We start from the raw sequence: 25,661 nt of genomic DNA on the forward strand, positions 1-25,661 counted from the left end.
CTTCTCCAATCCTCCAGCAAGTTCCACCAGCTTGACCCTCTGTCTGCCGGAGCAGAGCTCTGATCTTGACATTCTGTAGCTCACGACCTCCAAAATGGCCTCACTGGCTGCTAAACCCACCACAGCCCTACCCCTGGTGTTCATGCCCCAACCCCCAGGTGCAACCCCACCTTCCCACCTGCTGTGCTCTGATGGCCCAGGGCTTCCCTGGTGTCCTAACCATGCTCCCACACCTCCCGCTACCTGGAATGCCTTCAGGAATCTCTTCCAGCGCCGCTCCCCGCTGGATGTGGGTTCCAGTCTCCTCACCACCACCACACGTACTGCCAGACGTCAGCTTTGTTACTGAACCTTACTGATCCTGTTCTCTCATAAAATGGAAATATAATACTCACCTCTTAACTTAGTGTGTTATAAAGATTAAAGCACTTAGAAAAGGGTCCGGCACGTTGTATATGCTTTGCAAATGGCAGCTACTATTGTTCTCATCTCCACTCCCAAGGTCCATGAGGATGACATGAGGAAACACACGGGAAAGTACAGTAGGTGCTCAGGAATTGAGGACGCTGCTCTTCCTGCTTGTGACATTTTATAGCTCTTAAGGCAATTCTGTCATCTTATGTAGCTTTAAACATGCATCTCTCAGGACTTCCCTGGTGGTCCAGGGGTTAAGACTCCGCGCTCCCAATGCAGGGGGCCCTTGTTCCATCCCTGGTCAAGGAACTAGATCCCGCATGCCTCACGGTGCAGCCAAATAAATAAATATTTAATTAAATAAATAAACATGCATCTCTCCTGGGCTTCTTTCTCTCTCCTCTCTCCCTCCACTCCCCAGTGAAACCCCTGAGGGCAGGGGCCACGTCTCACCCAGGTCTCCATCCTCTGCCCCAGCCCAGGCCGCACACCCAGTAAGCACTCAACACACTGAACTGTGTTCACACTTCAGTCCAGCTGGTTTAGGGAGGCCACCAAGCCACTGTGGCCTGTCCCAGAGCTGAGAACCTGGAGGGAGATGCCGATTCCCACTGTTCACATCTGAGCTTCCTTGAGCCCTTAGATCATGCTGGGAAGGAAAACATGATGTAATGGGCCAATCGTGGGGCAGTGTGGGTCCCGCAGGGCAGGCAAAGAGCTGTTTCAAATACTGAGGAAACTTGGACTGGGTTAGGAGCTGGAGCTGCCTTCCAATGCGCTGGAATCAGGGCAGGGCGAGCCCTCTACCTCCCACCCCCCCCACCCTCCTGATCCCCCAGCCCATTGTTGTCACTTAGAACAACCTCTGGCTACTCTGGCTTAGGAAGGCGCCGTATGAACCTGTTTTTCTCTCTGAGGCACCTCTACACCTCAGGCACACACATGCTGGCCTTGCCAGGACATACATGTTAGTGACATGACCCTGGGGATAAATGTTTTCACACCTGCTTCTTCGGGGCCCCAATGCCTCTCCCAGCCTGCGAACGACGCAAGGTGTCCCAGGCTGTGTGTCCAAGATAGTGAAGGCTCATGTGACTGCTCCCTGGAATAACAGGTGTGCCCAGCCTGGATTTCTGACATGTAATCTGAGGATCTCTGGAAGTCATCGAGTACAACCTCTTCATTTTACAGAGGAGGGAACTGAGGCCCGGAGGCGAAGGGGCTTGTCCAGGATGAGCCGGGACAGGGACCCTGTCTCCTGACCACCGCGGACAGCCTATCACCCCTCACGGCCTCGAGGCGCTGCAGTACAGGCGGCGGCTTGCGTCACCTTTACCCAACGCCCAGCACAGTGTGGCTCCATGATACGCACCCACGAAGCATCTCCCTTTTACAGGTGAGGGGACCGGCCCAAAGTCACACGCGTTTGAGCACCAGGGCTCGCGCCCCCATTCCCGATTTCCTTGAACCTTCGCCACACCCTGTTACCGGCCAATAGACGGGACCCGTGTGTGTGGGCCACTGGCCCCCCAGTCACTCGGGTAGGTGGCGAGGCAGTTTCGTAACGCAGCCACAAAAAGCTGGAGGCGTGAGGCCGCGATAGCCGCGAGCGGGCGAGGGGCGTGAGCGCGTGGGCGGCAGGCAGGGCGCGTGCGCGGCGGCTCCGAGCTCCGATTGGCTCCTGCGGGCCGGAGAGGCGGGGCCGTGTGCGGCGCTTCCTCCGCCTCTGCTTCCGCGTAGCAGCCCCGGGAGCTGGAGCCGAAGCGGGATTCAGAGTGCCGGCCGGCTGTGAGGCCGGGGCAGCAGCTGGCGGCCAGGGTCAGGGCAGGAACCTGGACTGAGGCGGCGGGTGCTGCGTCCCTGCGAGGTGAGAGAGCGGCGACGCCCTGCACGGGCCCCCGCCCCGGACAGGGGTGCGCCGTGCCGTGCCTGGGCACCCCGGCGAACCGAACTTAACCCGTCTTCTGACCACCACGGCCCCAACCCCTTCCACCTGCCCCGACCTCCAGTTGGCTGAGGACTCCCACCCCTCACCCCGCTAGTCAGCACACCAGTGCCTCCAGCCCTGGTTGTTCACCTTCGTAGATCAGTTCGGGACCCCTTCCTTACTCAGTGAGAGCTTGAAGGGCTCCGGACTCTCCAGTAGCTGCTTTTTCTCTTTTCCTCTGCAGATGGACGGGACAGAAGACAATGCTGGGCAACCCGGCCCCGCTGATCGGTCCCATCGAAGCAGCGTGTCCTCCGTGGGAGCCCGAGGTGGGTCCCTGTCCCCAGTCTTCTCCCTGCTGTACCCTCCTAGGGCCCCAGCCCTGAGGAAGTGGCCCTGGCTTGTCATCTCTTTCATTGAAGAGAATCTTATTTATTAATTAACAAATAAGGTCTGTTGAGGTGTGGAAAAGTGACAAGTCAGTCCGGGGACCTGGGCTCTGTCACTAGGCTACTGGCTGAGTTGGGTACCCTTCTTGAGTCTCTATTTCCTCACTTGTAAAATCTTAGGTAGCCATGAAATTCAAACGAAATCTCATGAATGAAAAATGACATATTCACTTTCTTTGTTTGATAAATAGCCTTTTGAAAGCAGAGATCATTATCTACATTTTATAGGAAGGAAATTGGGCCCTAGAGAGGTTAAGTGACAGGATACTGGAGCCTTCACTGTCCCAGATTTCCCTTTGAATTTCAGCCTCCTGGACATTATTTTATGATCTCTCAAGAGAGTAGCTGTTAGAGCAGGACAGACTGGGGATCCAAAAAGCACCTTCATTTGTGTTAGTAATAAACTGTACCTTTGCGTTTCACAGGCTTCATCTTATTTGATTCACAGAAGCTCGTGGGGGTGGGGCGGGGGGGGGGTTGGTATTAGCCGTACTTTGCACCTGAGGCATTTGACACACTGACTTACTGAAATCAGTCAACTAGCCAGAGGCCAGGCAGGATTGGAACCCGAGTATATTGGCCTCGAAGCTGAGTGCTTCTTCATGGTACCTGTGGTTCCAGTGATGGAGATTTGAATCTGGCTGCTCTTTCAAGGGTCTCCTTTTGGCTCCAGGCTCCAAATAGGCATCCCACAGGCTGTCACAAGGGAACACTCAACTTTTTGGATTGTACTTCTGTTTAACACTGAAAGGCCATCGTGTTGAGTCCTGAGTCTTAAAGAGTCCTAAGGAAGCTGAGCCCTGGAACTTGCTTTACCCTGGGATGGCCTTGAGAATTTTCTGTCCCCATGTTAGCTTGGGTCAGAGAGAGATAGTGATTTGCTTAAGGATAATAGCTCTCTCCCTCCCTGCTTGATTTACTAACTACTGTGACCTCAGGATGGGTTCAATCTATCTCTGCCTCAGTCCCACCTGTAGAATGTTCTCCTTCAGGGAAGAAGCACACCAGAGTCCTTGGGGCTGCCAGGGGAGTGTGTGTGGGTGCAGCAGCCAGCCCTAATTTGAACTTTTGGGGGTCACGGTGGGTCTAGGCTGGTCCCTGGGCTGGAATTGCTGGGTTTCTGGGTGGTTTGAGGGTCTTCAGTAAGTCCTAACAGCACTCTTCACGGGGTCCTTCGGGGATGCTGGGGCTCTGCCTCTGGAATGTAGCCTTGGTCACCCCAAGGGGTGCAGGGTGGGGGCTGCAGCCCCAGGGCGGGGAGTGGAGGGTGCCTGGTTGGCATGCCTGGGCAGTGGGCCCAGCTGACCCTGCCTGGCCTCCATTGCAGCAGCCGACGTGCTGGTGTACCTGGCGGATGACACAGTGGTGCCCCTGGCCATGGAGAACCTGCCCTCGCTCACTGCCCACGAGCTGCATCAGACCGTCCGTGAGGTCCTGCAGCTCCCGGATGTTGCCCTGGATGCCTTTGCGCTCTGGCTTGTCTCCCCTCTGCTGGGTAAGACTTGGCTGGCAGTGAGAAGCCCAGGCGGAAGGGCTGGAAGGGCGCTGACCGGTGGGGAAGGAGGGGGCAGCTTCTGGAACCTCTGGCCGCTATACATCAGGGGAAGGTGGGACTTGTTTGTGTCCTGGAGCTAGCCTTGGCTTTCAGGACCCAGAGCCCTGAGAGGTGGCCTGGCTCCTCTGCCCCCACCTCTCCTTTCTTTGTGCTGGAGGCAGAGGAGGGGCCAAGCCTACCCCTCAGCCTCAGTGCTGCTGGAGCCTGAGCATCAGGAGGGGTGGGGGCGGCGGACAGGGAGGGAAGGGGTGCGTGTTCACCGAGCACGTGGTCTGTGCCACAGCCTGAGCTGGCATTTTGCAAGCAGAGTTTCACCTTATCCTCATGGCCCAGCCTGGTCACGCAGTTGAAGAAATTGAGGTTTGGAGCCGTGGGACCAGTGAGTGGTGGGACCAAGATCAGAATGGAAGCCTGGGTGGCCCCCAGCCAGCCTTCTTGAGCTGCATCCTGCTCGGTGGAGGCAGGGAGGAAGGTGGGACCCGGCCCAGGAAGCAGCCACCCCTGAGGATGAGACTTTTCCTGAGGGTGGGGAGGATGAGTGGGAACCCAGCTTCTCTGCAGGGGGTCTCCAGCCTTGCCTGGTTTCTGGCCCGTGATCACCCTGTCCTGCCCTTTCAGGCTGAGATCCCAAGGCGGGCGGGTGGAGTGGGGATGAGGGCAGTGGGGGCCCTCCAGCCCGCAGGCCTGGGGGACATGAGGTGGGGGGGAGCGGGGAGCTCCCTGGGGCCTCAGAATAGGGCTGCTAGCCTGCTGGCTTGGTCAGGAGAGGGGCCAGGAGAGGATGCCCCAGCTGGTGCCGGGACCAGGCATGTTTTCTGTGCTCATTCTCCTCCCTTGTAGAGGAACAGGGGCAAGAAGGGTGTGCCTGGTCCCTGGGCCCCTAGGAGTTTGTGCCTGTGCCCTGGAGGGAGGGTGTGCCCGCTTGGTAGGAGAGGGAGTGCTTGTCTCCCCACCCCCACCCTCTAGTGGGAGCTTCCTGCCCAGCTGCCGCTCTCGCCCACCCTCTTCCTGCTGGTCGGTCTCTGGTCTCTTTCGGCCGCTCCCCACCCAGCTCAGCTGCCCCTCCTTCACCCTTCTGGCTGCTGGTCAGGACCGCGGGCCCCTTGGCTTGTGTCTCTGGAAAGCTGGGGGTGGTTTCGTGGGGCCCCTGCCCTGCCTCAGACGCCCTGTCCCTGCAGTGGGGCAGCTTATTTCCTCCCCCACTCCCTCGTCGTCGCATTCCTGCTCCCCCGTCAGCGGAACATGAATGGGCTGCCTGTGTGGCCAGTGGGTCACCCTGGGGCACCGCCCCATCCCAGAGGCCCCAGCACGGAGTCAGCGCCCACTTTGTTCGCAGGCTGGCTTCAGGAAGGCTGAAAGGCCACTTCAGCTTTGACTCGGGCCCTCAGAGCTCTTGGTCCCGCACCACGCCCGGAGTGGGTGAGGCGGTGACATATGCCCCAGGGGTGACATATGCCCCAGGGACGGGGTGCTGTCTGCTGGAGCCGCCCTTCAAGCTGGATGTTTGGGAGCGTTTGACCTTCTCCATGCCACTGTCAGTCTGCATGGAAAAGGGCTCCAGGGACTGTCGGTCTCGTTGGGGTGACAGCCTCCAGGCGGGAGGGCCCCATCTGGAAGCGTGGGGCGGCCGGGTCAGCGCAGGCCTCTCCTGTTAACGGGGGTCCTCTGAGCTGCTGGGGCTCGGGGTGAGGCTGGCTGGGGACCGTGGACAGTGTCCCGGGGTCCCAGCTAGCCAGTTACCTCATTCGTCTCGCAAGTATGTGCAGAGCAACCCGCCCACAACCTCGTGCCGGGCAGAGAGCTAGATGCTAGGGGTCCGGTGGGGAACAGGAGTGAAAGTGTCCCTGCCCTCAGGGGACTCACCGTCTAAAGTGTGCTAGGAAGGCTTGCCAGGAGCAAGTTGCCAGGAGTGCTTCCTGGTGGAGCCACTGATTCTGGTGGCAGCTGGGTGGCATGGCGTTGAGGCAGGGAGCTTGCAGGATGGAAGATCAGCTGGAGCCCAGAGCCCCCGGGGGAGATGCTGGGGTAGAGGCTGGCCAGGGCGAGGCCCAGGCAGGGCCAGGAGCAGGGGAGAACAGCCCCTTGGGCCTTTGGGCCTCAGTTACCAGCTTTGGGCTCTGCTTCCTAACGGCGGTGCTGGGGCCATCTGTACCACCGGCCCCAGCACCTTCCGTCTGCCACAGCCTCTCGGCTCTAGCCCATCCTGGGCACCGTAGGGAACAGTCAGAGACTGACTCTGCCTGGAACCTGACCCCCTCTCACTTGCTGTGTGGCTTTGTTTTTTTGTTTGTTTGGGGTTTTTTTTGTTTCTTCGGCTGAGCCATGCAGCACACGGGATCTTAATTCCCAGACCAGGGATCGAACCCACGCCCCCTGCAGTGGAAGCGCGGAGTCTTAACCGCTGGACCACCAGGGAAGTCCCTGTTGTGTGACTTTGGACAAGCACCTTAACTTCTCTGAGCCTCATTTTCATTGGATGAAATGAGGGTAGGGTTATTGCAGGGCAGTTGCCTTTAACCACTTGAAATGGTTTTGGACACTTCGTACCTACTTCAGTTAATATTGGTCATGACTGCGTCATCGTTGCATTGTTGTTAGCGGGTGGCAGTTACACTGGTCAGGGCTTCATGGCCGCTTCCCCTGTCATCCTGCAGAGGTGCAGCTGAAGCCCAAGCACCAGCCCTACAAGCTGGGCCGCCAGTGGCAGGAACTGCTGCTGCGATTCACCGACGCCCCGGACGATGACGTGGCCATGGGTCAGTGCTGCCACCTGTGCGTCCCCATCTCAGGGGCCCCCCGGGGTCTGGAGCATGGGCTCCCGGGCCCAGCCAGGCCTCCCCTGGCAGGTGGAGCTGCCCTGGCTGAGAGGCAGGGCCGGCATCTCCCCCAGAGGAGGGAGGGATCCCTGAGAGGAGCCCAGGAGGGCTGGGCTGGGGGGGGCAGTGAGCAGCTTGAGATAAGCCACGCCCCCTGTCTCTGCACAGCCCGGGGGTTTTCTCAGTGGTGGTGGAGGAGGCTTGGGGACTGGAGACTGGGCCAGCTGGGGAGAGGGCAGAGCTGGCTGCGTGGGGCGTGGGGCGGCTGGCCGGTGACCCCCTCCTCTCTCCCCAGATGAGCCTTCCCTGCAGTTCCGGAGGAACGTGTTTTTCCCCAAACGGCGGGAGCTCCAGGTGAGGCAGGGATTCCCAGGCGGTACCACCCAGGTCTGGCGCCCTGTGTCCAGCCTCCCCTTGTCCTGACCCCTGGACACTGGTGCCCCACCCAGCTGAGCCACCCCTCCCTGCCACACCGGCCTGCAGATCCACGACAAGGAGGTCCTGCGGCTGCTCTACGAGGAGGCCAAGAGCAACGTGCTGGCCGCTCGGTACCCATGCGACGTGGAGGACTGCGAGGCCCTGGGCGCCCTGGTGTGCCGCGTGCAGCTCGGGCCCTACCAGCCTGGCCAGCCCACTGCCTGTGCCCTGAGGTGAGGGCCAGCGTGACCTGAGGCAGGGGCCCGAGGTGGGGAGGGTGACCTTGGAATCCTGGGTACAAGTGGTCTTGCCAGGTCCTGGAGTCAGGAGGCCCTGACGCTCTGTGACCTTGGGTGAGTCACCCCACCTCTCCGAACCTCCTTTTCCTCGTCTGCTCTAGGCTGAGGGGCCTGGGCAATGGGAGACGGGGGAAGTGACGTCCGTGAGAGGACCCCCAGAGGTGTGTGAGGGTGGAGCCCGGCCTCCGTGTGAGGTCAGGGGGAGTTGGGCTTGTTCTTTTTGTGGGTCGCAGCCAGGGAGTGGCCAAATACTGAGTCCCAGTTGTCAGTGACAGTCTCACTTAGTCTCAAACTCCAGGGACGAGGCCCCATTTCCTGGATGCTCCAGTATGCTGGCTCTGTGCTTCCTACCCGTCTCTCTAGAAGCCGTGCTCTTTGCTGTGTGAATTGGCAGGGCCTGGGGTCATGACGATTGAGTCTACCTGGAAGCAGACCAGGCTGTCTCTGACCTCTGTGAACAATGATCTTGAGGTTTAGAGATACTTCCCAAGAAGATGAACCTTTTTTTTTTTTAAACTGGTAACAGTTATGTAGTCTTTTATTTTTAATTTTTAAAAAAAATTTATTTATTTTATTTATTTTTGACTACATTGGGTCTTCGTTGCTGCACGCGGGCTTTCTCTACTTGCGGCAAGCGGGGGCTACTCATCGTGGTGGCTTCTCTTGCTGCGGAGCACTGGCTATAAGGCGCGCAGGCTTCAGTAGTTGTGGCGCATGGGCTCAGTAGTTGTGGCTCGTGGGCTCTAGAGCGCAGGCTCAGTAGTTGTAGTGCATGGGCTTAGTTGCTCCGCGGCATGTGAGATCTTCCCGGATCAGGGCTCGAACCCCTGTCTCCTGCATTGGCAGATGGATTTTTAACCGCTGCGCCACCAGGGAAGCCCTGAAGATAAACTTTGAACACAGCCTGTCCTAGACCCAGGGCTCCAACCCACACCAGCCCTTCAGGGTACAGTTGTGTCGGGGGGGGAGGATTCACAGAGACAGGGCCCTGTGTCGGGGCCCAGCAGGGGCCACCCTGGGCTCAGTGGAGCCTGAGTGATCCCAGCTGAGCTGGCTGGAGGCTGGCAGCCATAGAAATCCTGGCTCTCGTGATGGGCATGTCTGGTCCTATTTCAAGTGACAGCGAATCCAGCTCAGACAATTTGGACTTGAGGTACTTTGTCAAGAAATGGATGGGTCTGGGGTGATTGAGATGCAGGGGCTCCGGTTGGGTACCCCCAACCCCAAGACCCTGTCCTCACTCTCCTCGCCCAGCCCTGTGTCCTCTGGGCCAGCTCGCACTCAGGCTCTTGCCTCGTGGTGGCCAGGTGGCCAAAATAGTTGCACGTTGGCAAGGAGAGACCTCGTCCCTCACGTGACCAGAGTCCTAAGACTCATCTGGTGACTGGGCCCAGGTCCACCCAAAGGAGACAGAGTGGCCAGGGTGCTAATTGGCTGAGGCCCAGATCCTCCCTTAGGACCTGCCATGAGCCTGCACAGACCCTGTGGACTGAGAGTGGGAAGGTGGGATTTCCAATGATGAGTGGGCGCTGTGGCTGGAAGCAGGGATATCGGGGGACAGATGATGAAGATGCCCACGGCAGCCCTGCGAAGTGGGGGCAGCCCCCTGGATGCCCGTCCTCATGCCGCCCTGCAGTCGGGCCTCTCCGGGCATCAGGGTCTTTCCTTGTGTCAGCCCTACTGCAGGGCCAGCCATCCCTTCCCATGGCCCGGGGTGTTGGTCCTCCAGAAGCCCCCGCAGGGACCCCTCCCCTCTTCGGTGACAGTGACAACCTCGGCCGTATTTGTTTGGCACCCACCACATGCCAGGCACATACCAGCGCCCGTCCATGTGAGTAGGGATCTGTGTCCTTATTTAAACGTGGAGACATAGGCTTGGAGAGGGCGCTCACTGCTCGTAGGCTGGGCCCCGGCTGCAGTCCACCTGGAAGGGCCAGTGCCTGGCCAGAGTCAGGGGGCTGCCTGAGGGGGAAGAACGGTGCCGTCACGCCAGGATGCTTCCCGACTCTGTGTGTGTGATTGAAAATGCCCTTTCCTTCATGAACCTGTGCTGATGAGTTGTAGGTTGGTGGTTTTTTTACCTCCCTATTTGGCAGAACAGAACGTTGATAGCTCTAGGTCACTTGGACCATTTCTTGGTTGTAAAATCACCAGTTTAGAAATCGAAACCTTCCTCTGGCCACAGTCTGCTTCTGGGGTGGGCCTGGTTTCAGCTCTCATCCCGGTCTCCTGACTTCTCCTTCAGGCCTCTCATGCTGCAGGGATCTCGGCAGTGGGCTCTCTGGGGGTCCGTGTGCAGGGCGCCCCCTGCCCTCCCCACGCCCTGGGAACCTTGGCGCCTCCCCAGCCCGCAGGCATGGAGCCGTCCTCATGCCGGGCCCCGTTTTCCTTCCTCCACAGGGAGAAGCTGGACTCCTTCCTCCCTGCCCACCTCTGTAAGCGGGGCCACGGGCTCTTCGCTGCCCTCCGGGGCCGTGGGACCAAGGCCGGAACTGGCGAGCAGGGCCTGCTGAACGCCTACAGCAGGGTGAAGGAGGTGGCCGGCAGCGAGAGTGAGCACGAGGCCTCCCTCAGCCCCCACTACCGCGCCTACCTCCTCAAGTGCCACGAGCTGCCCTTCTACGGGTGAGCGGCTCCCTGGCCGCGGCCACAGCCCCAGGCCCCCTGTCCCTCCCTCGCGGCCCGTGAGCCCATCTCCGTTCCCGCTGAGCTCTGTCCTCACGCGAGGTGTGTCCGGATGCCAGCACCTCGGGCCCCGCGGGTCCCAGGCTGGACACTCGTCCTCCCCCTTCCCCGTCACGGGCTAGGACACCGGACAGGTCCTCTCCTTCCTCCTGCTGCAGCCACGTGGTCCACGGACCTGCCCACCTCCCCCTCAGCCAGCTCTCATTCATGCAGGCACGTCTAGCCAATAGCTCCTGTGTGCCTACTGTGCGCCAGCACCCTCTAGGTGCTGGAGACACCTCGGTAAACAAAAGAGAGCGCCATCCCTGCCCGTGAAGAGGCCGTTCTAGTGGCGAGAGAGACAGTGAGCAGTAGAAGCAGAGAACAGACTACAGGTGGGCACGGGGGCAGCGGGATGGCCCGTGAGGACAGTCACCATACTCCACAGGGTACTGTGCCCAGGCCGTGTGGTGGTGCCGCAGGAGGGGAGACACGGCCAGATTCCAGAGACGTTGAGGGTGGAGTTGAAGGAACTTGCAAGATGTGCGGTGCAGGACGTGAAGGAGAGCAGGCAGAGAGGACTCCAGGTTTCTGTCTGAGCAGCTGCAGGGTGGCGTGGTCATCAGCTGAGACAGGATGGTGTGTGGCGGGGGGCAGGTCAGGGAAGGTCGGGGGCTTGTCCTTGGATGTGTTGATTTTGAGATGCTCTCCAGCGACCCAGGTGGCGATCCTAGCGGGCATTTGGGTTTCTGAGTCTAGAGTTGGGTACTTGGTGAGTCATCAGCATGCAGGTGCTGTTTGAAACCAGGAGCCCCAGGAAGTGAGTGTGGACCAGGCAGAGAAGGAGCCTGGCCAGCAAGGCGGGAGGGTCTGCAACAGCCCAGTGGAAGGAGGTGTTGAGGAGGAGGGAGTGACCAAGCCTCAGGTGCTGCTGCTTCAAGGTCAAGTTCAACTGGTCCCGAGTGGCTGATAGTTGACCTTGGCTCCAGCATCTTGGGGGTAGCAGTGGGTGGAGGACAATGAGAAAAAGAATCAGTGAGTGTAACCAGCTCTCTCAGGAGCTGCGCTGTGAGACGGAGCCCAGGGGCGGAGCAGCAGTGTGGGCGTGGGGCGGCAAAAGGTCTTTAGCTTTTATGGTGAGTGAGATGCGTGTGTGCTGATAGTATCGAATAGAGAGTGAAAAATTGAGGTGCGGGCGGGCAAGTGGCCGCTCTTTGGGTTGCTTCAGTTCCTCAGCGGATTAGGAGTCCCAGCCCTGAACCGAGCCTGTGGGAGTCTTCCCGGAGTGGGAGCACCGGGCCGTGCTCGGTGCTGCTCTTGGAACTGAAGGTAGAGCATGCTTGTCTCCAGTCCTGTCCTTGCGGCTGCAGGATTTTTTTTTTTTTTTAATAAATTTATTTTATTTTTTTATTATTTTTGGCTGGGTTGGGTCTTCGTTGCTGTGCATGGGCTTTCTCTAGTTGCAGCGAGCGTGGGCTGCTCTTCGTTGCGGTGCGTGGGCTTCTCATTGCAGTGGTTTCTCTTGTTGTGGAGCACGGGCTCTAGGCACGTGGGCTTCAATAGTTGCAGCACGCGGGCTCAGTAGTTGTGGCTCGCGGGCTCTAGAGCGCAGGCTCAGTAGTTGCGGCGCACAGGCTTAGTTGCTCCGTAGCATGTGGGATCTTCCTGGACCAGGGCTCGAACCCGTGTCCCCTGCATTGGCAGGCAGATTCTTAACCACTGCGCCACCATAGAAGCCTGGGGCTGCAGGATTTAACTAGGGCTCTGGCTTAGCCAGGGGTGAGGGGGCGTGTGGGTGAAGGCCCAGGGCAGCCAGAGAGGAAGAGGCCGTGGCGGGGCAGGATGGAGGGGGGACAGCTTAGCGGGTGGGCGTCCCAAGGCTGATGCCCCTTTCCCTTTCTCAGTGTCGAGTCCTGAAGCTGCTTCCCTGCCTGGGCAGCCCCTGGGGGACGGTGGGCAGCGGGGCTCTCCCAGCCTCCAGCAACCACAGCCCCCAGACCCTGAGCCCTCGGGCTCCTGGCTGTTCCCTGAACGTAGCTTGCTCTGTCCCACACCCGGGCTCATGCTCTGCCCTCTGCCTGCAGTGCCCACCCTTCGCCGTGCCACCCAGTTCGTCCTCTGCCTGTTCAAACCCGCCTGTCCTGCCTGATCAGCTCAGATGCCACCACCTCCGTGAAGCCTCCCTCTCGCCGTCCCCTCAGTTTCTCCCTCCCCTGGGGTGGGTTTCCATTTAACCTTCAGTCACCCAAACAGCTTAAGCTTCTCAGGTGCCTGGGACAGGGCCTGGCCAGAGCATCCCCTGGTGGGTGAACCCAGACCCTGGGCCATCTGTTCTCGCTGCTGGAGGGGACAGCCTAACACCACTTTCCCTCCCCAGGTCTGCCTTTTTCCACGGCGAGATTGACAAGCCAGCCCAGGGCTTTTTGCACCGCGGCGGGCAAAAGCCAGTGTCTGTGGCCATCAGTCTGGAGGGCGTGCATGTCATTGACAGCAGGGAGAAGGTACCTGCTGCTCCTCCAGGGTGGGACCTGGAGTGGGGGCCTCATTGCAGAGGAAGGGAGTGGGGTCATTACCCAGGCCTTCCTGGTTCCCTCGGGCTTCTGGTTGGCCTGGGAGCAGGGTGGGCGGCCTGTCTGGCCTCCTTCCCTCAGATGTCCCTGGGGCTTCCACTGTCATCCTGGGGGCTTCCCTGGGTCTGCCGTGGGTCAGCCTTTCTGCCCAGCCTGCTAGGCAGGGCGGTGGCCGGGACAGGGGGAGGCTGCAGCTGGTGGAGAGAAGCTGGTAGGGCCTGGCCGCTCTGCCTGGCCAGTAGCTGGAGACTAGCTGGTGGTTTTCCCAGAAAACCCTGCGACTGGGAGCCCGCCTGGCTGGCTGAGTCCTGCTCCTCTCCCGCATGTGGTGCTGGGTGTCTCGGCTGCCTGGGTAGAAGGTGGTGTCGGCAGCCTGCCCTGTGGGCCTCTCTGCACCTGGGCAGGGGTCCCTGCTAAGCCAGCAGAGAAGTTTGGGGGAGACTTCTGGTTGTCGCCAGAGAGGGATCCCAGCCCTTCCTGGGCATCTGTGCCCCAACATGCCAGGCCCAGATCCGGCCTCCTGCTGAGATGCTACCCAGCTGATCTCGGGGGAAAGGTCTCCCCTCCCCACCTTCCTTCCCCCAAGTCACTGCCCCAGCTGTCAGGAGCTTGACCCACTGATGAGAAGTGCGTGGTTTACGGGGTCTCATGCTCCCTGGACCACAGCCTCCTTTGAGGGTCTGATGGAAGCGGGGCTTCTTCTCCTGAGAGAAGCTCACACCTGAGCTTAGGCTCAGCCTTGGAGGTAAATAGCCTGGCCAGGTGTATCCTCCTGGTGATGCCCACGTGGGACGGGGCAGGGGAGCAGGCCTCTGCCCAGAGGAGTCCAGGCTCTGTGTCTCCCGCTGGCCAGCACGTCCTGCTGGGCCTGCGCTTCCAGGAGCTGTCGTGGGACCACACCTCTCCCGAGGAGGAAGAGTCTGCCCTGTGGCTGGAATTCGACGGGGACAGCGAGGGCACGCCGGTCAACAAGCTCCTCAAGGTCTACTCCAAGCAGGTAGTGGTGGGTGCTGCCTGCGCCAGGGCTGGGGATGGGGCTCAGGGGTCCCAGACTATTGGAGGCTCCAGGCTGGGTGGCAAGGAGGTAAGAGGGCTGCTGAGGGCCTGGGGACCAGGCGGCCGGCTCCTGCTGACCGGGAGCCACCCTTGCGGGTTCGGAAGGCCCGGCCAGCTGGCGGGGCAGCTGCCTTCAGGGCAGTGGTTGGTGGAGGGCTGCCCGGTGCTGTGTGACCAGCCCGCACTGGCTCCCTCGGTCCTTGAGCCCCCGGTGAGCGGGGCTCTCAGGTGACGAGCAGGCGTGGAATGGCTAAGACCCCTCTTTGCCTTTGTTTCACTTTCATCCATTCAGCACCTGGTCTTCCCACCTGAACCTTCATCCCCACCCCTTCCCCTCCCACCCTGGTTTCTCCAGGAGGGCCCTTCCAGGACTCAGGGCCTCGTTGCTCTCCACCCCAAGCACAGAGACGGGCTCCAGGGACTCCTGTGAAAGCACGTGCCCCCTCCTGCCGCCACCTCGGGCCCCCAGGTCCGCCACAGCCGGGCTTCTCCCGTTGCTCCCTCTGCGCCTTCCTTCCCACCACTGCATCCACTGCTCCAACCCCAGCAGCCTCTGCCCTGCCACACCCGCTACCCGCTACCCGGGTGCCTGCTCTCGCTCCTGCAGGCTCCTCCCGCCTCCTGCCTTTCTCCCCCGGTCTCCCCTGCTGGGCCTCCTCTCCAGGGCCTCGCAAGGGAGTTCTCTCCCTGTCTAGCTCTTCCCTCTCTCATCTTTGAACACTCGGCCGTCCCAACCTTTATGCTGATGACATCATATTTTCTACATCACTCTTAGTTCCCCGATCAGGGATCAAACCCATGCCCCCTGTAGTGGAAGTGCGGAGTCCTAACCACTGGGCCGCCAAGGAATTCTGTAGACTTCTTTTTTAAGTAAACATTTTATTGAATTATAATATACATGCAGAAAAGTGCCCAACTCTTTTTTTTTTAATATATAAATCTATTTATTTATTTATTTATTTTTGGCTGCGTTGGGTCCTGGTTGCTGTGCGTGGGCTTTCTTTAGATGCGGCAAGAGGGGGCTACTCTTCGTTGCGGTGCGCGGGCTTCTCATTGCGGTGGCTTCTCTTGTTGAGCATGGGCTCTAGGCGCGCGGGCTTCAGTAGTTGTGGCGCATGGGCTCAGTAGTTGTGGCTCACGGGCTCTAGAGCGCAGGCTTGGTAGTTGTGGTGCACGGGCTTAGTTGCTCCTCGGCATGTGGGATCTTCCCGGACCAGGGCTCGAACCCATGTCCCCTGCATTGGCAGGTGGATTCTTAACCACTGCGCCACCAGGGAAGCCCCCCATCTCTTAATCTCAACAAATTTCCCCAAAGAAACCCATGTAACACCTTTCAGATTAAGAAAGACCCCTTGATCCCCCTCCCAGCCTTGCCCCCCACCAATGGACCTCCTCATCCTGACTTGTGTCACCCCAGAGTCTTTCTGCCTGGTTTTGAGCCTTAGGGCAGTGGGTTCCCACAGTGTGTTCTGTTCTGCCCGGTGTCTTGCGCTCAGCCCTGTGTCTGTGAGCTCCGTCCTCGTCCCCACTGCAGGTGGCAGCGCTTTGGTCTTTCATGCGGCTCTCGGCTGTTCCCACATGTGAATTTGTTAGTGTTGACTTTTCCGTCCCATTGCGGACGGGCGCTTGGGTCTCCAGTTCGGGACTGTTGCAGACAACGCTGCGTGATCGGTGTTGCACATGTCCTCTGTGTGTGCGCCCAGGAGCCGACAGGCCGGGTCGCAGGCAGGCGCCGTGCTCGGCGCTCGCCCACAGTGGCCGCATGCTGGCTGCTCCAGTAGTTAGTATTGTCATCTTGAACGTTCAGCCAGTCTGGTGGGTGAGGAGGGGTATCTCCTTGTGTTTTCTTCCTTTATTATTTAGTCAACTTTATTGAGGTATAATTTACAATAAGAGTGAGTTTTAACACGTTCACACACCCTTGTAACCACTGCCACCGCAGGCAATGTATGGAGCCGCTTATTTGCCATCCGTGTATCTTCCTAGAGGCGAAATGTCTATTCACATCTTTTGCCTATTTTTTAATTATTTCCATCACCCCCAAATCTCCGTGTGGTTTTAATTGGCAACACACACACACACACACACACACACACACACACACACACACAAATGAGGTTGAGCATCTTTTATGTGTGTATCCACCATCTGGATATCCTGTTTGTTGAAGTCTTTTGCCAATTTTTCTTTGGGGTTGTGCTTTTTTTTAAAAATTGTTTTGTACATTCCGCTTCTGACTGAAGACTCATCTCTTCACCTGCTACTTGACACCTCCCCTTAGCTATCCCTAGAGTTTAGCTTTCTCCAGAATGTCATATAAACACATGCATCATATCTACCCAGGAGAAATGGAGCTATATGTCCACACAAGACTTATACTAAGATATTCATAGCAGCTTCGTTTGTCATAACCAAAGAATTGGAAACAACATACATGTCTGTCCACTGGTAGATAGATAAACACATAGTGGTCCAGCCCTACAGTATATATACTGTATGCAGCCCTTTGACGCTGGCCTCTTTCACTAAGCTTCATGCTCCTGAGATTGATCCACATTTCGTGGTATAACAGTTTGTTCCTTTTGATTGTTGAATAGTATTCCATTGTATGGATACACTACAGGTCAGCTCTTCACCCACTTGTTTGGGTTGTTTCCAGTTTGGGGCTTTTGTGAATAAAGCTGCTCTAAGCATTTGTGTACAGGCTATTGTGTGGGCGTATGCCTTCATTTCTCTTGCATAAATACCTAGGAATGGGATTACTGGATTGTATGATAAACATATGATCAGCTTTACTAGAAACTACCAAACGGTTTTCCAAAGTGACTGTACCATTTTGTCATCCCACCAGCAATGTCTGAGAGTTCCAGTAGCTCCGCATCCTTACCCAGCACTTGGTGTTATCAGTTTTTGTTTGTTTGTTTGCCATTCTAATAACTGTATGGTAGTGATAAGTCATTGTGGTTTTAATTTGCATTTTCATAATGAGTAATGATGTTGATCATCCATCCGTGTGTTCATTTGCTATCCATTGGTCTTCTTTGATGGAATGTCTGTTCAAATCATTTGCCCATTTTTTTTCTTTTTTAATTTTTTTTTTTAACATCTTTGTTGGAGTATAATTGCTTCACCATGGTGTGCCAGTTTCTGCTCTACAACAGAGTGAATCAGCTATACATACACACATATCCCCATATCTCCTCCCTCTTGCGTCTCCCTCCCACCCTCCCTATCCCACCCCTCTAGGTGGTCACAAAGCACCGAGCTGATCTCCCTGTGCTATGTGGCTGCTTCCTACTAGCTATCTATTTTACATTTGGTAGTGTATATATGTCCATGCCACTCTCTCACTTCGTCCCAGCTTACCCTTCCCCCTCCCTGTGTCCTCAAGTCCATTCTCTACATCTGCATCTTTATTCCTGTCCTGCCCCTAGGTTCTTCATAACCAATTTTTTGTTGTTGTTTTTAGATTCCATATATATGTGTTAGCATACGGTAATTGTTTTTCTTTTTCTGACTTACTTCACTCTGTATGACAGACTCTAGGTCCATCCACCTCACTACAAATAACTCAATTTCGTTTCTTTTTATGGCTGGGTAATATTCCATTGTATATATGGCCCACATCTTCTTTATCCATTCACCTGTCGATGGACACTTAGGTTGCTTCCATGTCCTGGCTATTGTAAATAGAGCTGCAATGAACATTGTGGTACATGACTCTTTTTGAATTATGGTTTTCTCAGGGTGTATGTCCAGTAGTGGGATTGCTGGGTCGTATGGTAGTTCTATTTTTAGTTTTTTAAGGAACTTCCATACTGTTCTCCATAGTGGCTGTATCAATTTACATTCCCACCAACAGTGCAAGAGGATTCCCCTTGTCCATTTTTTTTTCCTTTGTCCATTTTTAAAATTGGGTTATTTGTTTTCTTACCGAGCTGTAAGAGTTCATTATGTATTCTGCCTACCAGTCCCTTATCAGATACATATTTTGCAAATGTCTTCTTTCAGTCTATAACTTGATTTTTTTTCCTAAAAAATGTCTTTTAAAAAGATGTTCTTAAATCTTCCAGTCCATTTATTTTATATCTCCATTTATTTGTCTTTGATTTCTTTCACTAACATTTTATGGTTTTCAGCATACAAGTCTTGTGCATCTTTTATTAGATTTATCTCCCCCTCCCCCTTTTTTGGTGCTACCAGAGATGGTACTATTTTTAATTTCAATTTCCAGTTATTCAGTGTGGTGTATAGAAATGCAGCTGATTCTCTTACCATATATCCTTTTATCCTGTAACCCTGTTAAACTCACTCACTATTTCTAGTATCTTTTTTGCAGATTCTTTGTGATTTTCTGTGTGGACAGTTAACATTGTCTATGAACAGGGACAGTTGTATTCTAACTTTCCAGTCTGCATGCCTCTCAGTTGTCTTGGCCGATAGCACTGCCTCGGATCCCCGTTAACGGTGGTGAGTAGGTGTGAGCAGACACCTTGACTTGAGGGGAAGGCATTCAGTCTTTTTTTTTTTTAATATAAATTTATTTATTTATTTTTGGCTGTGTTGGGTCTTTGTTGCTGCTTGCGGGCTTTCTCTAGTTGCGGTGAGCCGGGGCTACTCTTCGTTGTGGTGCACGGGCTTCTCATTGCGGTGGCTTCTCTTGTTGCGGAGCGCGGGCTCCAAGCGTGCGGGCTTCAGTAGTTGTGGCACGCAGGCTCTAGAGCGCAGGCTCAGCAGTTGTGGCGCACGGGCTTAGTTGCTCTGCGGCATGTAGGATCTTCCCGGACCAGGGCTTGAACCCGTGTCCCCTGCATTGGCAGGCGGATTCTTAACCACTGCGCCACCAGGGAAGCCCAAGCATTCAGTCTTGCTCTGAGTAAGTGTGGTGTTAGCTGTGCGTTTTTCATAGACGCCCGTCATCAGGTTAAGGAAGTTCCCGTCCATTTCTAGTTTGCTGAGTTTTATCCCGAATGGATATTTCATTTTGTCGCACGTGGCTGAGGTACAATGGCCGCGTCCCCGAACCTCAGGAGCATCAAGCGGTGTTAGAGAAACTCAGAGGGCTCAGGGCCTGTCCCCACCGGCTGCCCGCTGCCCAGCGCCCCTCTTAGCTCAGCGCAGTTCCCTCAGGGAGGAGAGGAGGCCGGTGTGGAGCCCGGACCCGCCTGTGCACAGTTTCCTGCCCTGCTCCTCCTGCGCAGGGCGGCTTGTGTGGCTCTGGGGAGGCCTCGGGCCACCCCGTCGGGCAGGTGGGCACCGGCTGCCCCCTTGGCCTCTGACCCTGCTCCCCAGCGGGTTCTCTTCTTACGACACGAGGCAGGCATGTGTCCACCTCAGTCCCTGCTGTGTCCTGCCGCCTGCAGCGGGGTGACACTTCATAAACACGTGCTGTCTAAGCGACACCACCTGCTGGCAGCTTTCTGTCTGTGGGTCTGCGATCCCCTGCCATCCCCACCATATGGTGCCCAGACCGTGCCCGCTGACATCTGGTCACATCACCTTTTATGTCAACATGTGTAGTGTTTCCAGTTTGTTGAGAAGACGTCACTTTAGAAGAATGTGCCCAGAGGGAGCCGCCTTCCCCACCCGGTGACCTCACCACCGCCTTCTCCTTGGCTGCGGGTTCTTCTCTCAGCAAACGCACATGCCGAGAGCCCTGCCCTCCTCCTCCCTCCCGACCTGCGCCTTCTAACTGCGTTCCTTCTTTCCCACCCCATCTCTGACCCCTGAAGTACCCCCACATGGGAGGCCTCCCCTGCCCCTGGCCCACAGAGCACACCCCCCCCCTTCCTTCCTTGCGTAAAGGGTGTTGGTTTCCTCACTGCCTCCCCCACCAGAGGGCAGGGGGCTGTGGGTTCGGTTCCTCTGGCTCTGCAGCAGGTAGGGAGAGGTGGGCCTGGGCCAGGGCTCCCCCCCAGGCCTCACGCCAGCCCCCTCTCCCCCCCAGGCCGAACTGATGAGCAGCCTCATCGAGTACTGCATCGAGCTGAGCCAGGCCTCGGAGCCCGCCGCCCCCCAGGAGAGTGCGGCCGGCGCCGCCTCGGCCCCTGGCAACTCACCACCCGCCACTCAACGCCCCCAGCTGCGGAGGCAGGGCAGCGTGGTGTGCAGCCGGATCCAGCACCTCTCCACCATCGACTACGTGGAGGAGGGTGAGTGACCCCCTCGCCGTGTACACGTGTACCTACACGCGGGCACACGCACGCCACGGGGCGCTCTGGAGGGTAGGGAGGTGGGGAGCAATTCCAGACCCGGTGAGTTAGCCTCCAGCGGCAGGACCTGGCTTGGGGGGTGGGGGGCAGGCTGGGCACCAGTGTCCCATCGTCTGGACTCTGCGACAGGGAATCTGAGGCCTCCGGGGCTCCGGCAGTAAGAGCCCTTCTCCATCCCTTCTCACTGCTGCGTCCGCAGACGTGTCCAGATGTGAAAAACTAGAAACTACCGGTGTCTGTTATTAAAGGTGTGGGTACAGGAACGATGGGCCCACACCCTGTGGGATCAGTGCAGCTGGTAAAGATGCCATACGTACCCTAGTGCACCGTGGTGTCTTGGATCGAGTCCCAGCACAGACAGCGGACATTGTGGAAGAACAGGTGAAATCCACAGGTTTGCAGCTTAGTTAATAAAACTGTACCAGTGTTCTTAGCTGTGACACAGACCGTGGTAACAGACGGACCGTGCTAACACAGGAGAGGCTTATGAGGATATGTAGGAACTCTATGTATTATCTTTGCAACTTTTCTGTAAGTCTAGAATTATTCCAAAATAAAAAGGGGTTTTTTTTGGGTTTTTTTGGTTTTCAAATGGGAAGATGTTCACAAAATAGCACTGAGTAGAAAAAATCAGGTACTAGGAGAAAATCAGGTACGAGTACTAGGTACTAGGTGCTCATTAGCATGCGAGACAGCATCCACGTGCACAAGGAGGGAGAGACCCCTCTGCAGCCATCAGCTGCTGTAACTTTGCTTTTTTATTCGTGCTTCTTTCTGGCATTCAAATTTTTACAAGCATGTCATTTTTATCATCGGAAAAAGCAAAATAATTTATAATTTTTCTCTGACACACTTGTTACCACAGTTGCTGTCTTCCTCTCCTAGTGAGCTCAGCGCCTTCCCCCCCCATCCCCTGTCGTTGGACATCATAGTTACAGTTGACCCTTGAACAACACCGGTTTGCGCTGCGCGGATCCACTTACACGCGGGTCTTTTTCAGTAGTAAATACTGTAGTACTACACGATCCATGGTTGGTTGAATCGGTGGATAAGGAGGAACCACGGGTATACGAAGGGCCAACTATAAGTTATACTCAGATTTTCGGCTGTGCAGAGGGTTGGCATTGTCCGAGGGCTGACTGTATTTCTAGTTCTCAGCTACTACAAACAACATACCTGTAGCCAAATCCTTACCTGGAATCTGAACTGTTTCCTCAGGATAAATTCCTAGAAATGGGGTTGCTGGGTCAAAGTGTGTGCCCACTGTACCTGTCCCAGGAGAAAAGGAGGCACCTGCCTTTCCCACCCTCACCCACGATGGGTGTTATCGTCCTGAGCGGCAGAGAACTCATTGGAGTTGGGGTTTGGATGCTGGTGAAGTGGGATCATTTTTACATGCTTGATCACGTACAGTTTCTTCATGCATTACTGTTCATTTCTGTTGCCTATTTTTCTTTTGTTGCTTGATTTTTTAAATTAACGTCTTAGGTTAATATGGTGTATTTGTTAGAATTAATGAACCGATATGATGCAGTATTATTAACTGAAGTCCTTAGTTTTAACCTAACGTCCTTTTTCAGTCCCAGGGTCCCGTCCAGGACACCACACTACATTTGGTTATCATGTCTCCTTAGGCTCCTCTTGGCTGTGACAAGTTACTCAGACTTTCCTTGTTTTTTGATGACCTTGACAGTCTTGAGGCGTACTTGTCGGGGATATCGTAGGATGCCCCTTTATTGGAATTTCTCTTATGATTTTCTCATTATTAGACTGGGTTATGGGTTTTGGGGAGGAAGATCACAGAGGTAACATGCCATTTTTACTACATCATATCAAAGGTACCTTATCAACATGATTTATGACTGTTGATATTAACCTTGATCACCTGGCTTGAAATTTTTAACTTTTAAGAAGTCTTTTTAGGGACTTCCCTGGCGGTTCAGTGGTTAGGACTCCAGGCTTCCACTGCCGGGGCCCTGGTCGGGGAACTAAGATCCCGCAAGCCTCGTAGTGAGGCCAAAAAAAGGAAGTCTTTTTATCTCATTGAGGGTTACCTTCAGCCAGTAGTATATGTTATAGGTATTTTGTGGTTTTGGTCTGTTCTTTTTTTCTTCTTTTTTTTTTTTGTAATTGAATTATAGTTGACATACAATACATTATATATTGTGATATATGTAATGATTTTGACAAACATAGTGATTCAGTATTTTTATATGTTACGAAATGATCATGTCTAGTTACCATCTGTCACCATACAGAGTTATTACAATATTATTGACCATATTCCGTATGCCGTATATTACATCCCTGTGACTTACAGCTGGAAGTTTGTACACCTCTCTGGTCTCTTCTTGAACAGGTTTAGACAGCACAGCAGGCCCAGCATCAAACGCAAACCCTGGTGGCCTCTGATTAGGAGGCTGGCCACCCACCCCACGTATCCTGTCGCTGGTGGGAGAGCTGGGGTGGGGCTGAGGCTCACAGAGCCGGCAGGAGTGAAGAGGGGAGCTCATCCTGAACAGGCTCCAGAAGAGGCTCCCCTGGGGCTGGGCCCCCTTCCCGGGGAGCCCTCCCCTCAGTGTGTCCCTCTTGCTCCCCGACAGGCGAGCAGATCAAGCGGGTGAAACCGAAACGCAGCACGTCCTTCTTCAGCCGGCAACTCTCCCTGGGCCAGGGGAGCTACACCGTGGTGCAGCCCACTGAGAGCCTGGAGCAGGGCTGAGGGCCGCAGTGCCTGGCAGGAGGGCATGGGGGCAGCCCCCGGGCCTGGCCCAGCATCATGCTACCTGAGAGGGAGCGCTGGGAGGAGGGCAGCCTCGGCATGTGGACAAGTCACTTCTGTACCTGGGACGCTGCCCAGGCTGTGCTGTGCAGAGCCGGCTGGGGGCTGCTGCAGGGTCCCTCCTGCAGCCTGCCTGCCCTCCCTCCGGACGCCAGGCCCCGCTGCAGTCTCAGGACCAATCTGACCAGGTTCCGGCGCCCCCTCCCACCCAGGGACTCGCCTTTGTACCCCTCTCAAAGCGGACAGTATCCCCTGCCCTGAAGTCCCCGCTTGAGGCAGGTGTCCCCACTGGAGGAGGAATAGGGCTCAGGACACTTGGGCGTACTGTGTGTCTTTGGTCTTTCCCCTGGACTTTGGTGACCACACCCCCGCATTCCTTCTGCTGCATTCCAGCCCACACCACCAGGCTGGGACGTGGCCCTGCAGGGAGAGGGCAGGGGACCTCCCTGGATTGAAACACAGCAGGAACAGAGAAGGTGAGGCCCCCACCAAGCCCTCCCCAGCTGGATGGAACTGGATGGCCCCTGCGCCCCTCACTCAGGCCTCTCTTGCGGGCAGGAGACACTCTGACCAGAAGGAAAGTGTGCTTGCTCATCTTTGGTGATGTCACTGTGCTGGGAGCTGGCTGTCCTGTGGACCAACAAGTCCACTGGACCCACACTCCACACCCGGAGGAGCTCCCAAACCCCCTTGGGCTGCAGGTTTTAGTTTTGATCTTTCTTTGTCTGCTTCGGTTCCATGAAGCTGTGAACTTGGGCAACTCACAAGGATGCTGCCGCCGGCCTTGGAGCCGCTGGCGCTCCTTCCAGGATGGCGCTGTGGTTTCACCCGGCCTGAGCCAGGGGGCCGGCCCATGCACAGGAAACCCCAGGACGGGAGTGGTCTCCTCCTTCCCGAGGACCTTGTAGGGAGGCTGGATGTGGCCTGGGCATGGCTCTTCCCACACCCACCTGCCTTCCCCCAGATGAGCTGGCCTTGGGGAGGGCCTCCCAGCCCTCGGGCTCCTCCGTGGTAGGTCCCTGGCTTTCCTGAGTGCTTCCTGGGACTTGAGGCAGTCCCAGCTCAGCACAGGCTTTGCTTTGTCTTCCCTTCCCAGGGGAGAATGTGGGAGAGGAAATGTGAATCTCTTGTCTCCGGATTTCCAGTCACCTCCTTCTCCCTTTGGTGACTCTTGAACACTCCAGATGTTTCGAGGTGGCTTGTCTTTCAGCAGTAGGGACTTTGTTATCTGTCATCATAAATAGTCATCTCCAGTCTTTTGGAATGTCCTAGCCAAAGGACATCTCATCTCTCCTCCTGGAGTCCCTCCCTGGCTCCCAGCCCTCTGGTTATCTTATCCCACTCACTGTTTTGATGCCAGGTGAATTCTTATCTGATGGGTTGAGGGGCCTGAGGGTGTGTGTGTGTGTGTGTGTACACACAGATTACTTGTTTTGACTCTTCAGCCTCTTTTTCCTATTTTCTTAGCATCCATTGTGCCTTAACTTTTTCTGCCTGCCCTTTCGGGCAAAGCAGTATTTTACTAAATGTCCTTTGAATATTCTTATCCCTTCGTATCATGTGACTTATTAATAATAAAATCAATTTCCAGCAAATTTTGGGGTGGTTTATGATATGAAATAACGAGAGTGTGTTAATTACAGCCTGGGAGTTAATTATAGGCTGTGTATTTGCTTTTCATCAAATGTGCATGAAGGAATGCAGCCCGCTGGGCTTGCCAAGCTAGACACAGTTGGAGAACCCAGAGTAAAGCTTTTTAGTCTCAGCGGTTGGTGAGGGACTCCCAGGGTGGGAAGGTCCAAGAGGGCTTTTGGGGTTCATGGTGGGAGCCAAGGTGACAGCTCTGCAAGGAGCAGGGGAACGAGGAGCTGGCGGTGGGCAGGCAGACGCTTTGTCCCTGTCCAGTGAACCTAACTGGCCCAGCCTGCTGGACCCTGTGCTGTCAGCTCACACCTCACACTCTGGGCTTGGGACCCAGGGCCCAGTCTGGATGCCAGTGCCTCAGGGGAGAGGCCAGAGAACCCAGGAGGTCTGGGGGGTTCTCCTGCCAGCCCTGAGGTCTCCTCGTGCCCCGGGCCTGGCCAGGAGGCAGTCTGTTTCCCACAGGTGCTGTTGGCGGGTGGGCACGGGACAGCACGAGACCCACACACCAGAGCACTGGGAGCCCCGCAGGAAGCAGCAGTGGTGACTGTGGGCTTGGGCCCTGGAGGGTGGGCACTGTCTGGGGGCTTGGGGTTCACACTGAACATTTCAGGAGCTGGAAGGAGCAAGCCACGTGTCCCGGTAATAGTGCAGTTCCAGGACTAGGGCCCCTCCCCTTGGGCGTCTGTGACAGTGAATGGGGTCCTCTGCATGGCATGGGCAGCAGGACACCACGGTCGTGGGCACTTACATGAGGCATCTTGAGCCTCTTCTTCTCGATGGGAATGATAATAGTACCCACCTCCTAGGGTTTGGGGTGCTTCAGGGTCTGGTGTTGATAGGCACTCGATAGGCATTA

At 56.1% G+C, this 25,661-nt stretch overlaps 1 protein-coding gene across 5 annotated transcripts; it reads left to right on the forward strand.

Moving 5' to 3' along the window:
- The first annotated feature begins 1,558 nt into the window (after window positions 1–1,558).
- FRMD8 (FERM domain containing 8) lies at window positions 1,559–24,756 on the forward strand. Of its 5 annotated transcripts, none has more exons than XM_082476986.1 (11): window positions 1,559–1,810; window positions 2,586–2,670; window positions 4,118–4,285; window positions 7,000–7,101; window positions 7,457–7,515; window positions 7,645–7,811; window positions 10,278–10,502; window positions 12,919–13,042; window positions 13,965–14,108; window positions 20,115–20,319; window positions 22,983–24,756. In XM_082476986.1, exons 2-11 carry the CDS (start codon window positions 2,586–2,588, stop codon window positions 23,099–23,101), a joined length of 1,398 nt encoding a protein of 465 aa, XP_082333112.1. In that variant the 5' UTR covers window positions 1,559–1,810; the 3' UTR covers window positions 23,102–24,756. The 5 variants fall into 5 exon arrangements, with proteins under 5 accessions (XP_082333112.1, XP_082333114.1, XP_082333111.1 ...); XM_082476988.1 differs by lacking the exons at window positions 1,559–1,810; window positions 22,983–24,756 and adding exons at window positions 2,116–2,281; window positions 18,507–18,637 and having other exon boundaries at window positions 20,115–20,243; XM_082476985.1 differs by lacking the exon at window positions 1,559–1,810 and adding an exon at window positions 2,120–2,281.
- The last annotated feature ends 905 nt before the right edge of the window (window positions 24,757–25,661 follow it).

Source organism: Balaenoptera physalus (assembly GCF_965194825.1).
Source record: "Balaenoptera physalus genome assembly, chromosome: 10".
In the NCBI taxonomy this organism is placed as follows: domain Eukaryota; kingdom Metazoa; phylum Chordata; class Mammalia; order Artiodactyla; family Balaenopteridae; genus Balaenoptera; species Balaenoptera physalus.